Raw genomic sequence first — 14,317 nt, 5'->3', positions numbered from 1 at the left:
AGTGGGAGCACTATAGAATTTCTGATAAATATATGTTGTTGACATATTGTTGATCAGAAATGACGTAGAATTTCTGGAAAGCATATAGGGTTATTTGGAAAGTGTTTTTCAATGGAAAGCCTGGATCAAGCTACTTGAACATTGAGCATCAAGATCTATAAGGATAGATCAAAACGCTTAATGGTACTTTCAAATGAGAACATACCTTGACATGATCTTGAAGGTGTTCAAGATGGATCAGTCAAAGAAGGAGTTCTTGCCTGAGTTGAAGGGTATGAAGTTAAGACTTAAAGCTCGACCACGGCAGAATAGAGAGAAAGGACGAAGGTCGTCCCCTATGCTTAAGACATAGGCTCTACAGTATGCTATGCTGTGTACCGCACCTGAAGTGTGCCTTGCCATGAGTCAGTCAAGGGGTACAAGAGTGATCCAAGAATGGACACGGGACATCGGTCAAATTTATCCTTAGTAACTAGTGGACTAAGGAATTTTCTCGATTATGGAGGTGGTAAAAGAGTTCGTCGTAAAGGGTTACGTCGATACAAGCTTAACACCTATCCGGATAGCTCTGAGTAGAGATACCGGATACGTATAATGGAGCAACAATTTAGAATAGCTCCAAGTAGAACAGTTATTTGGAATAGCTCCAAATAGAACGAGGTAGCTGCATCTAGGAGATGACATAGAGATTTGTAAAGCGCACACGGATCTGAATGATTCAGACCCGTTGACTATAACATCTCTCACAAGCATGACATGATCAAACCCAGAACTCATCGAGTGTTAGTCACATATCGATGTGAACTAGATTATTGACTCTAGTAAACTCTTGGGTGTTAGTCACATGGGGATGTGACCTTGAGTGTTAATCACATATCGATGTGAACTGGATTATTGACTCTAGTGCAAGTGGGAGACTGTTGGAAATATGCCCTAGAGGAAATAATAAATTAGTTATTATTATATTTCCTTGTTCATGATAATTGTTTATTATCCATGCTAGAATTGTATTGATAGGAAACTCAGATACATGTGTGGATACATAGACAACACCATGTCCCTAGTAAGCCTCTAGTTGACTAGCTCGTTGATCAATAGATGGTTACAGTTTCCTGACCATGGACATTGGATGTCGTTGATAACGGGATCACATCATTAAGAGAATGATGTGATGGACAAGACCCAATCCTAAGCCTAGCACAAGATCATGTAGTTCATATGCTGAAGCTTTTCTAATGTCAAGTATCTTTTCCTTAGACCATGAGATTGTGCAACTCCCGGATACAGTAGGAATGTTTGGGTGTACCAAACGTCACAACGTAACTGGGTGGCTATAAAGGTGCATTACAGGTATCTCCAAAAGTGTCTGTTGGGTTGGCACGAATCGAGACTGGGATTTGTCACTCCGTGTAAGCGGAGAGGTATCTCTGGGCCCACTCGGTAGGACATCATCATAATGTGCACAATGTGACCAAGGGGTTGATCACGGGATGATGTGTTACGGAACGAGTAAAGAGACTTGCCGGTAACGAGATTGAACAAGGTATCGGGATACCGACGGTCGAATCTCGGACAAGTATCGTACCGATAGACAAAGGGAATTGTATACGGGATTGATTAAGTCCTTGACATCGTGGTTCATCCGATGAGATCATCGTGGAACATGTGGGAGCCAACATGGGTATCCAGATCCCGCTGTTGGTTATTGACCGGAGAACGTCTCGGTCATGTCTGCATGTCTCCCGAACCCGTAGGGTCTACACACTTAAGGTTCTATGACGCTAGGGTTATAAAGGAAGTTTGTATGTGGTTACCGAATGTTGTTCGGAGTCCCGGATGAGATCCCGGACGTCACGAGGAGTTCCGGAATGGTCCGGAGGTAAAGATTTATATATGGGAAGTCCTGTTTTGGTCGCCGGAAAAGTTTCGCACTTTATCGGTATTGTACCGGGAGTGCCGAAAGAGGTCCGGGGGTCCACCGGGGGGTCCACCTGCCCCGGGGGGGCACATGGGCTGTAGGGGGTGCGCCTTGGCCTATATGGGCCAAGGGCACCAGCCCCAAGAGGCCCATGCGCCAAGGAAACTTGGGGAGGGAAGAGTCCTCAAGGGGGAAGGCACCTCCGAGGTGCCTTGGGGAGGATGGACTCCTCCCCCCCTCTTGGCCGCACCCCTTCCTTGGAGGAAAGGGGCAAGGCTGCGCCTCCCCCCTCTCCCTTGCCCCTATATATAGTGGAGGGGAGGGAGGGCATCCATACCTGAGTCCCTGGCGCCTCCCTCCCTCCCGTGACACCTCCTCCTCTCCCGTAGGTGCTTGGCAAAGCCCTGCAGGATTGTCACGCTCCTCCATCACCACCACGCCATTGTGCTACTGCTGGATGGAGTCTTCCTCAACCTCTCCCTCTCTCCTTGCTGGATCAAGGCGTGGGAGACGTCACCGGGCTGTACGTGTGTTGAACGCGGAGGTGCCGTCCGTTCGGCACTAGGATCATCGGTGATCTGAATCACGACGAGTACGACTCCATCAACCCCGTTCTCTTGAACGCTTCCGCTTAGCGATCTACAAGGGTATGTAGATGCACTCTCCTTCCCCTCGTTGCTGGTCTCTCCATAGATAGATCTTGGTGACACGTAGGAAAATTTTGAATTTCTGCTACGTTCCCCAACATTAGTTTGTTGTACACTGAATGGCTCAAAGCTTCCCAGAATCTTGCTCCACACTAGCCTCTAGATTCCCGGTGTTGTTCTCTCATTCAAATAGACCAAATGTGTCCATTGCAGGGGCTATGAGCAACCCTGTGCTCCACCTTGATCTCGCCCCTCAGCTATCCCACCTAGCGGAAAGAGCTTTGAACTTTGTGTGTTATGCTTGCTACGTGTTCTTTGAACTCGTAGGTGTAGATAGAAGGAACAACAAACTCATTGGGAAAACTCTCTCCACGAAATCAGCTTACAAGGCTATATGGGGGGAGGGGGGATTGCTGCAGATGATCGCTGCCCCTTCTGTGATTCTGTCCATTGTCGGAGACTACCAATCACATGTTATTCCTTTGCTCCAACATGAAGCCTCTTTGCGATGATCTGAATTGCGACCGTAGACCCTCTGGTAAACCTTTCTCATCTATGGGGTCAAGATATCCTCAACAAGATGAAATCTACCGTCATCATGACGATTCTTCGGAGCATGTAGAAAAGGTGCAACATGAAGGTTTTCTGCGATGAAACTCAGGGACTTAATATCCCTGTGCGTGTCGCTACTGATGATCTAATGCTTTGGTCTAATAGATGCGTGAATGAATCAAAAAGGGCCATACTCAACGACTGGAGAGTCATGTTGTTTCGCCTAACTAAGAGAATCTAACCTATGCTTCATCCTTCCCTATCCTCCCTGATTTATATCTCCAAAACCTTCCCTATAAATGACTGGTCTGTTTGGTTTTAATATATGTTTCAAGCCAGCAGAAGCCCTCCGTTGAAGCATAAAAAAAAGAGGCTCAAAGCTTATGATGAAATGCATATGTTGCTACATCCTGCTTTAGGTTATGTTGATTAACTCTAAACAATGTGTAGATTTTTCCATTGTTCGTGCCGCTTATGTGCAGTTTTGCCATCTTCTACTGTTGTGTGGACGCCTCTACATCAGACAATGTCTATATATATATATATATATATATATATATATATATATATATATATATATATATATATATATATATATATATATATATATATATATATATATATATATAGTATATACATTGGATAAGCATTGTATTATCATTCAGAAATTTAGTTTAGGCCTATTTGTCCGGTGAATAGTAGCTTGAAAAACAATGAATACATACTAGATCTGCTGAAGTGGCAGAAAATAATAATTGATAGAACGGACTGCCTTTGTGAAAAATACGACATAGGGTATTTTGATTTTTCATGAGGTGATTCATTTCCTGAAAAGCAAAGTTTTTGCTAGGGCCTAGGGGGGCGCAGGGATTAGTCTCATATGTATTAGGAAATTTCATGGTGGCGGTCAGGGGAATCTTCTACTTCCCTTAAAGTATGTTGAAAAAATAGCGAACTAGAAAATGGGGGTTTTTGCAACAGATTGTTAGGAACCTTTTCTTAGAAAGAGACTACCTTTGACCCTGGCGCGCAGAGAGAGAGAGAGAGAGAGATTAGCTATAGAAATGCACATGTAACATCCAAGATAAATCGCTGGCCTCAAAACTTGATTTTCCTTGCAGCACATTATAATCAGAATTTGATCAAAGGATCACGCACCTTGTGAACAGACACCATTCCCTCCAGCCACTTGATGATTTAAGTATTATGTAAAATACCTGAAATTTGCAACAATACCATGCTTAGAAATAATTCCCGGCAGTGGGGTACATATGTTGTTTCGGCTTTGTAGTTGCCGAAATAAATGAAACATGAAAGAGTAATTATGATTTGGGAATTATATGCATAAAATTGCATGGAATTATTTGCGTTCATACATTTGAACAAAATCATAAGGTTGGTCACAATGATAGTATTATAGGTAGTATCATGCATGCTAACTAGACATGTTTGCTAAGGTGGCACACAATTAAATGAGAAAAGAGAGAATTAAGTATTATGATATGATTCCGTATCATATTAAATGATATACTAGTATGTGTCATGCATGATAATAAATGAGGTCACTATGATACAAATTTATAATATTACGCACTATGAAAATAGTATCATATGCATGATACTTCTCATTGTGACCAGCATAATATGCAATATGTATCAGACATAATTGTTGGCATTTGGCCAAACAATTTTTAGTATGGCCTCAGGTCCAAGAAAGAAACACAAACTAAATGTGAGCCTCATCCGACGCATTAACACAATCACCGTGTGTGCGCCTTGCCGATGAACCTAGCATTCTCGTGAGGCCATCAGCGTACCCTGCAGTAGTGAAGTAGCGCATGCGGGGGATGGGTCAAGGAAATGAGCATGGCGTGCGACCATGAGCAGGCGACATCATAGCGGGGAGCACGCAGCGCCGGTCCTTGAGTTTCGGAGGCCCCAGGGAGAACTCAAATGAATGGGCCCAGTGGCGATATTGGAGGAAAAAATGATCCCATACATTGATAGAAAAATAATTCTTGCAAAGCTATAATAAACAGTGGTAATTTTCCTTGGTAAATAATACTCCAGGCCATAAATAACAATGTCATACTTCAGGTCTAAATCAATTACTCCCAAAAAGTTTCCATTGCTAACTTGGTATAGTTTCTCATTTGATCCTCGAAAAGCCAAATTATGCTTGGCAAGAAACTTCACTGCAGCAACAATTCTAATCAGAACCTGTCTCCATCGCTCTTTCTCCTTTGCAATTTCTTGTTGCAGATCTTTATCAATTGTCACATTTTTACTTAGCCCCAGTCTTACCTCATTCCAAGTATTCATGTTAGTGATATGCTCAACACTATTCTCATGAAGTTTGAGCTTCTCGCTTAGATGCTTCCAGTCCATTAGTCCTTCAGATGCTAGTAAACTTCTGCTACTTTCAGACTTGAACAATTTGCGGCAAAAACAGTAAACTTTATTCACATGTTTAGAGTACATCAACCACTTTCGATCACTGACCTCCCCATTACTAAGCTTTCTTGAGTAGTAAGCGTACGAAAAATGTCTTCCAATATTATCGGTTTCGAATACAAGATTGTATTCCCTTGTAGGCCCTTTCTCAATCAGAATATCTCTTGATTTATTGTCAAGAGCGTCCCAGTTTCTAGGGTCATAGATATCAAAAGGAGAAGATCCTTGTTCATCAACACTTGTAGGATTCTCACGGCTAGGAGTCTCATGGGCATTGTTTTCCTCAATTGTGGTCTCATTCTCAGCAGGTTGTTGTTCTTCAGCACCATTGCCATCTAATTCATCAAGATTATCAGTAGTGTCATTCCTCACAACAAATTTATGCATAGCTCCCTTCTGAGTTCAGATAAACTTATATATTCTTTTCCTCTTTGTTCTTTTATCGAAACCAGATAAATGTTTTTTGGGCAGCATGTTTGTAAGAAAAGGATTGAAGGCACTTGAAGGCTGAAGGAGTGAAGGTTGCAATAAATCAGTGACAATCTGTGTTCTTCAGGCTGCAACTATCCAAATTCGATCATCAAGGAAACAATAAGTCCAGGACCAAGTCGGCAACAACAGATCGAACTCTACTCCAAGGCCACTAGCCCACTACTGTTGTAAAAAGAAGAATATAGATTAATCACTAGATTACGATTGAGGGCTAAGAGAAATTAATCTTGAGATTTACCTTTGTCTCCTGCTATTCCTTGCAAACGCATCTAGCGGCAGCCGCTGTCGAAGACTCACAGTTGCTCGATCGGCCGATCTGTGAAGGCGAACAGGCGAGAAAACGAATCGGCGTTCAGACTGAGGAGGAGGAGAGTCGCTTGCCTCTGTGCCCCTTGGCGAGAAAATGAACAGGCTAGAAAACGAACCTGCGTGACTTCGGGCCTCTTGGCAGCTGGGCTTCTGTTGGAGATGGGCCTCCCTGCCTACAGCCCCTTACTTTTTTATTTGCGCCAATTCATGAGGGCTTATATATACACTGTACCCTACAGGTTGGGGCCCCTAATTTCGCTGGGCCCCGGGCTGTCGCCCCTGCTGCCCTGGCCCAGGGCCGGCCCTGGGAGCACGAGGGACGACGCGGCAACGCTGTCGTAGTTAGGACGTCAAGCGGCCATGGTGGAGAAGGTGGGCGTTTTTAGGTCCTGCTATTAATCATAGATGCTCCTCTGCCTCTTCTACTCCTTCATCTCCTTGATTATGGTCCTTCACCATTTCAGGAGGCCGTCGAGGAAGTAGGTTTCAATGATAGCTACTGTCGTCGTTTGTCTGTTGTTGCCGTCTGCAGTCTGCACTCGCTGTAGGCAAGAAACCCTAAATGAGTGAATTCAGGGCATGAGATCCAGGTAAATTTGCATGTATCTAACTTAATCTCCATCAAATCAAGGTAGTTTGCTTCTTTTGTGCTCAGTGTGGTATTCATATTTGTAATCCATCCACGGAATAGTGGGGCATGCATTTTCTTTTCTTTATCTGATGTTAGGGTTCTCATTTGTAATGCCCAGTGTGCCTCTTCCTCGCCCCTCGCGTCGCCTCCCCCTAGGCGACGCCAGGGGCCTCCAAACCCTAGCGCCGCAGGCCTCCTCTCACGCCTCCCTCTGCCACCACTGCCACCGGCGAGGGCCGCGGTGAAGGCGGGCCCAGCGCCGAAGGCACCTGGGCGGGTGGACGCGGCGAGATCCCATCAGAGGCGGCAGGGGTGGCCCTTCTCGTGAGATCTGAAGGCGGCGGCTGGGGCAGCGATCCCTTGCCGTGCGGCGGTGACCTAAGCGCCATCTGCCGGCGAAGCGGAGACCCTGAGACGGACGGCGGCGGTGGTAGCGCCTCATCCGACGGGGTGTCCGATCTGCGCGGAGATGGTGGCGGCGGCGACTGCGGATCCAACCCCGATCGGATCCGCCGCGGGCATTCTTCAACCGACCGGCGGCACGTGGAGGGACAGGTGAGGAGACGTCGGATCTCCACCGGTTTACCGAAGTCGGCGTTCGTCTTCCTGGTGAGACTCCGCTCGATTTCAGCCAACCGCGCGAGATCGGGACGACGTGACTTCCGGTGAAAATCGTGCCTGACTGCGGTCATGGCGGACGATGGCGGTGTCTCGGACGTCGTTCCCTTCTCGAGGCATCGTCGTTGCAGGTCACGTCAAACTGGTCAGAAGGTTTCGGGGGAAACCCTAGATCTGGATATACCGGATCGGACGATGGCGACTTTTGATGTCGTTCTCCTTCCTGGGGCATCATTTTGGAACAGGTGTTGACTGGAGGGGACAAGAGGAGGAGCGGCGTGGTATCGGACACGTCGACAATGGCGGGTCTCAGCGGCATGGAGCAGCGGAGTGTCGTCGGTGGGTGTGTGATGATGGATGAGCGCAAGATGGTGGTGTTGTCTAGCGTCGTGGTGGCATCGACGGCTGCTAGATTGGGCAAGGTTAATGCAGCAGTACAACACTAAAGATGGATTGGTGGCAGGTGGCTGCGGCGGCCTCATACCCGGCAGGCGTCCTAGTTGAGGAGTGCGCCGGACTGGTGGGTGACCCATACCCGGCAGGTGTCCTGGTTGGGACCTCGGGTCTTAGATGTTAGGTTTGGATGCGAGGTCTGTTTGGCATTAGGCCTAGATTTTCAGCGCCCCTTCATCAATTGGATAGGAGTAGCGACAGTTGTTGCCTAGATGATGGTTTTAGTCTTATTGTTGTATGACTTTGTAAAGTCTTGTGTGAATAATTAATAAAGTGGCCGCATGCATCGTTCAGATGCAGAGGCCGGGAGTCATCCTCCTTTTCAAAAAAAAACGTTTGTGCGGCCTACCCTAAAAAAAAACGTTTGTGCAGCCTCGTCCAGAGACGCCTCCAATCTTACGCTACCACAGAACTTCGTATATGGCATGTTATCTTCGTACAATTCTCATTCTCTCGTCCATACGGTTAGGGTTTTTATAAAAACTGTGCACTCATTTTTCTTATGCAATACAATTGATGTGAACATGAATATTTAACAATTGATTCGGAACTTCATACACCTAGTTTAGAATACATCTTGAATATTCCTTACTTTGCGACATACTGGTGAGTACGATTCCTACATTTACATTTCCATATCATGGAGACCATTCACATTAAATATTTAATTGTTCCTAAATTTGGCAAATTATTGTTGTCCTTATGTTTCAAAGACACTATTATTTCCATAAGAATACAAAATCTCACAAATTGTTTCCTACGTTTCCATTCAGAAGAAGATACTATTTCCGTGATAAATACAACTCATATTTGATTAATAAATATCTCTTCATATTACCATAACACATTATATGTATACCAGCAATAATGCTACACCTACGAAAGCTCTACATAAGGTTACGTGATGACTAGGAAGCGATCCGGCGTGGCCGCAAAAGCCCGCGCGAGAAAGAAGGAAACAAAAAAAGAAACGAGGCCGCACGAGAACGAGAAAAACTTGCGGTGGGAAAAAAGGTAATCCCATCCCTTTCTCTCCCAACCACCCGACGACGGCCGACTCGCACAGATCGGCTGGGCGAGCGGCGGCCTGACGCCCAGGCGACGGCCGACTCGCACAGATCGGCTGGGCGAGCGGCGGCCTGACGCCTAGGCGACGACGGACTCGCACAGATCGGCCCCCCTGCAGCAGCGGCCCGACGCAACGAGATCCCCTGCGGCGGCCCGACGCGGCGAGATCCCCTGCAGCGGCCTCCTCCTCGTTGGATGCGCCATTGCTGGCTCGTGCGATGCGGGGAGGTGATGTACTCATCGTCAGCAGCGTCAACGCCGGCTCCTCCGAGGCAGCGAGGCGGCGCTGTGGTCGACCCTAGCGCGGCGTACTCTCTCTTGGTGTGGCGGCCTGGATGATCTCATCCCCTCCCAGCTGATCTCCTGAACGTGCAGTGGGGCGAGGTGGATGTTCTCAGCCCCGCCCGGCTGGACCAGATCGACGAGGTACAAGATTGAACACGGTAGCTTAGCAGTTCTGCCATCTCTTGTTCTGAATTTTGTGAAAGTCTGAATTTTGTTCAGTTTTGCAGGGAGAGGACTATAGACGGCTAGACACTCCAGCCTACTACTATCTGCAATTCGACAAGAAACATGAAGTGCAGTTTAACCAAATCATAAGAGAGAAGGTTGCAGATTAGGCTTGTGTCACTGGAAGAGACGAAACTGGAATGTGCAAGTTCCAAATAGATATTGCTTATGTAGTTTTTGTTGATTGTAGACTGTACTTCAAGTTATTTGAATTGGTGCTGTTGTAAGATCTGACCTTGTGTCAATGAAATCAATATACAAGGTTTCAGTTGTGGAAAGATTAAAGGAAACATACATCCTTATGTACCATTGTTCTGCCATTGATTGTTCAAAATGACAAATAAAAAGTACTCCCTCTGTAAACTAATATAAGAGCGTTTAGACAACTAAAATAGTAATCTAAACACTCTTATATTAGTTTACGGAGGGAGTATCAAGTTGTTGTCAATTTAGACAAGGTTGGCATGGAAGCCTCCTTACACTACATATTCCTGAAGCACATGAAAAGAAGGACATACAATCTCCAGCATGCTTGTAATGTGTGCGCATATGCTTGAAACAAACAGTTTGAATAGAAAGCTCCCAATCATGTGTGATAAACTGGAAGCTATCAATCATGGGAGTTACCCACACAGATATCAATGAAAATTGCAAATGTATAATAATTCTGTATCTGTTATTCTGTTATAGTACTTTAGGGGAAAAATCAAATGATAAAACATAGATTTGTTTACTCGCTAGTGCACGAGTGCCTTTCAACTATTACATTGCCAAGTGCATCGGAATTTTCGTATCCAACATCTTCAAATTACATAAATCATGTTTAACTCTGGTCCGTCGTATTGCTCAGCCCTCCAGTTCCATCAAAGTGTAATTCTGTAGGACCGGACATTGGAGTCGATCCTTGCTGAACTTGAAACAACATGCTTGTATATTCTCCTAGAATTGGAGGCATAACCATTGTCGATGAACCTCCATATGGTATTGCAGCTGTTGGTGTTGGATTTATGTTGCCAGTGGTAGTGCCCACCCCTGCTCCAAATAAATTCATATAACGACATGGATTTCTCAAGTGTATTATAAATAAAAAGATGAGATCCAAAGATACCTCAGGTATGCTACTAGAAGCTCCACCTTGCAAATAAACACCTTCCTGACTCTGTTTCAAATTGCAAATCTGTTAACTACAAAGAACAGATGAAAATAATATTGTTGAACAACGGAGAACAAGAATTAGATACCGCATAATCCATAACATCTTGTTGTACAATATCATCCTCTGGTTGTTTTCTTTTATTATTGCACCTTTTGTTGTTTAAATTTGTGGAGTGAGCCTGAAATAAATGCAAAAATTGTGAGTTTTTAGAAGAAGAAAAAAGTAGCTTATGAACAAATGTAACATATGCAACAATACCTTCTGTTCAGCTTTCTTCTTCTCCTGTTCTGCCTTTTTCTTGTCCCTTTGTTCAGCTTTCTTTTTCTACTGTTCTGCTTTTTTCTTGTCCCTTTGTTCAGCTTTCTTCTTCTTATCGTTTGCTTGACGAATAAGCTTATCAACCTTCGATTCCTTTCTCAATGAAGGAGGACGTCCAGCACATCTAACAGGTATTGGACTTAGAATAGTTTTACTTGTTGTCTTCCCATCCGATGGCGCATCTTCCTGTGTGCCAACCTGATTCTTGTCATTTTCAGAAATTGAGTTGCTAGAGTACTCAATTTTGAGAGCGTGAAGCTTTTCAGTCAAAGAATTGCATGAAGCATCTGACATGGCGCCTATCTCCGCAATTGGGTAGAAAGATTCACACAATCTATCAAAGCGTTTTGCAACAGGTGTGTCTTCCATGCCGCCATATGTGCATCTGATAAAGTTATGCTTTCTTTCCACATTCTTTTTCCACCGATCATGGATGTATTGTGGAGGAACCTCCTTTATTTTCATGTGAGTGAGCACACATAATATATGCCTACAGAGAATACCTCTGAACTCAAAGCGGCGACATGAACACTTAACTTCAAACTCTTCCTCATTGAAATATACATGGTACACAATATCTTTTCTCCATCCTTTTTCCTTGTCAATTAACAGATCCTCGGTTATTTCATATGTTGCTATTGCCCCTTGCTTTTGTATTAACTTTCGATCACAGTACATAATGTCTGTTAGCTCTTCTTGAAATTCTTTGAACTTCGAATTTGTATAGGCCGACTGAAATTGCTTCTCGATGTCAAAGCGTGTGATACAAGGTATAGTTGAATAGAAGGAATTAAAATCAGCAATATTCTCCTTCTCAACTTTATCACGAAGAGCATTCTCATATTGGGTAACAAAATGCTTCAATGTAGTTTTTGCATTAACATATCCATCAAAGAAGGCATTCATACTCTCACTGCGTTGTGTAGTAGACATACCTGCCCAGAAGGCATCTTTCACAAATGCTGGAACCCAGCGGTGTCGATGTTCATAAAGCCCTTTGAGCCATTCATTATCAGCAAGACAATACTTCTCAAGCATATGCATCCAAGCAACTTCAAACTCTGTAATTGTCAATGAATCATAAACTGCGTTGCCAATGGCAACCTTTATGTGATCATATTCATCATACCCACCCAACTTCTCGGGTATCTTCTTCATTATGTGCCATAAGCACCATCTGTATCGAGATTCCGGGAAAACTTCTTCCACACCATTCTGAATTGCTTTTGCTTGATCAGTTATAATTGCTTTTGGTCGACGGTTTGACATACATGTAAGCCATGCTTGAAATAACCAGACAAATGTTGCAGTATCTTCATTTGATAATAAAGCACACCCAAGTAGCACTGAATGGCCATGATGATTCACACCAACAAAACAAGCAAAAGGCATATCATATTTGTTCATCAAATATGTCGTGTCAAAAGTAATGACATCATGAAAAGACTCATACACTGCTCTACTTCTGGCATCAGCCCAAAAAACATTCCTAAGTCGGGATTCATCATCAACATCCATGACACTAAAAAAATTTGGATTGGCAGATTGCATTTTGACAAAATAGTCGCGAACCGCTTCAGCATCACCGCTACCAAGTTTTAACCTTCTAGTTTTCTCTAGAAAATTGCGACAATTTTTCTCACCAAAAGTCAGGTTGTCATGACCATCTGCTGCCACAACAAATGAATTAAAATTCTTGTTTACTCGTATTCCAGCGCGGTCATTCAGCTCAAGCCTTCTCTTGACATGGAAATCTAACTTTTTATTGCATCTGAATAACCGAGATTTTTGTGGACTCAATGTGTGATTATGATCCAAAATCGCCGTTGAAAGATGAAGCTTCCCATCCGGACCACGTGCAATATTAATTTTAGCTTTACATCCTATCCCGGCTGTTGGATTTGGCTTCAACATATTTCTTGACTTCGATTGAGTCTTACCATAGCGAGAGCAAGAAAGTGTAAGGTACTTCAGTTGCCCATTATCATCACTGTGTGAACTTCTTCTCGTCACACCAAAGCCTTTTGCTTTAGCATATTTGATGTAATACTCTCGCACCTCATTCTCGGTGTCAAAGGCCATCCCCAATTCAGGTTTTGCAACTAATGCATCTGGTTGAGCTTCGCTATGTTCATGTTCAAGTTCTGCGCTGCGTTCATTTTGTTGCTTAATGCCATCATCATCGCTTGAAATACACATGTCACTTGATTCTTGAACACCAACCGTTCCATCATCCATTCCTATAATCATGAAAAAATTAATTATTGTCATTTGAAGGCAAAACTAAAACTGTAACAAAGTGGCCTAAATGCTGGAATGTTAACCATGAACTTGTGAACTTCCTGCTGAATGGAACGAGATGATTAAATCAGTAACAGTACTGGACATGTTACGACATGTACATGCAAAGACGTTGATCCAATAAAAATGATAAAAGGTAGATGAAATATGCCAACATTCACAAGAACCCAAGAGCAAGAGTAGAACATAAGAGGAAACACATAAGCTATTAATTAACTTGATCATGGACGAGACGGCGGCCGCAGCGCCGACGGAGGCGAAGAAGCAGAGGCCGCCCTGTGCCGATGACTTGACAGAAACTAAAAAACAGCGGAAGCACACAAGCTATGCATTGACTTGACCAAGAAAAGCTGGAAGAACGATGCAGACACTGAACCTCGGCTCCTCCCAGTCCTCGAGGAATTTGGATGATCGACAGCAGGCGGCGGCGATCGAAAGCAGGCGACGGCGATCTGGCAAATCAGGAAAAACGGGCTGCCTCTCTGTTTCTGTTTTTTCTTGCGTGAATAGCGGCACGTACTGCTTTATCTTTTATCCTTTTTTTCTTTAATTAGCCTTCTCTCAGCGCGTGCGCGGGCTTTTGCGGCCACATCAAATCGCTTCCTAGTCATCACGTAACCTTACATAAAGCTTTCGTAGGCGTAGCATTATTGTGTATACCAGATAAACCATATTAGCCGAGCATGTCCAGGTTATGTACGTACGCGCTTGATGCTCATCGCGTAAGATACATACTGAGAGAGGCCCAGCCTCCTCATAGATTAGCAATTACGGGCCGTCGGATCCGGAGCTTGATGCCTTCTCGACCGTCTGATCAAGCCCCTAAAGGATCCCGTCCGTCGGATCGAACCGTGAAACTGTAGATCGAAACAGTATCCAAAACGGGACGC

The 14,317-nt window shown here is 44.3% G+C and overlaps 1 protein-coding gene and 1 long non-coding RNA gene across 2 annotated transcripts; one reads left to right on the top strand and one right to left on the bottom strand.

Moving 5' to 3' along the window:
• The first annotated feature begins 9,023 nt into the window (after window positions 1–9,023).
• LOC123181109 (uncharacterized) lies at window positions 9,024–9,930 on the top strand. The gene is made up of 2 exons (XR_006491495.1): window positions 9,024–9,568; window positions 9,655–9,930. It is a non-coding gene; the product is annotated as an uncharacterized lncRNA (long non-coding RNA).
• A 1,188-nt stretch (window positions 9,931–11,118) lies between these two features.
• LOC123181098 (protein FAR-RED IMPAIRED RESPONSE 1-like) lies at window positions 11,119–14,041 on the bottom strand. The gene is made up of 2 exons (XM_044593326.1): window positions 13,804–14,041; window positions 11,119–13,366 (listed from the first exon to the last, which is right to left on the bottom strand). Exon 2 carries the CDS (start codon window positions 13,362–13,364, stop codon window positions 11,133–11,135), a length of 2,232 nt encoding a protein of 743 aa, XP_044449261.1. The 5' UTR covers window positions 13,365–13,366; window positions 13,804–14,041; the 3' UTR covers window positions 11,119–11,132.
• Window positions 14,042–14,317: the final 276 nt, after the last annotated feature.

The sequence above is a fragment of the Triticum aestivum genome, chromosome 1A, assembly GCF_018294505.1.
Source record: "Triticum aestivum cultivar Chinese Spring chromosome 1A, IWGSC CS RefSeq v2.1, whole genome shotgun sequence".
Taxonomy (NCBI): Eukaryota; Viridiplantae; Streptophyta; class Magnoliopsida; order Poales; family Poaceae; genus Triticum; species Triticum aestivum.
The sequence above is the reverse complement of the archived record's forward strand: the minus strand, read 5'-3'. Positions and strand labels throughout refer to the sequence as shown.

Excerpts from the sequence above, each read along its gene's own strand:
- LOC123181098 (XM_044593326.1), bottom strand. The coding sequence starts at position 13,364 with ATGGATGATGGAACGGTTGGTGTTCAAGAATCAAGTGACATGTGTATT.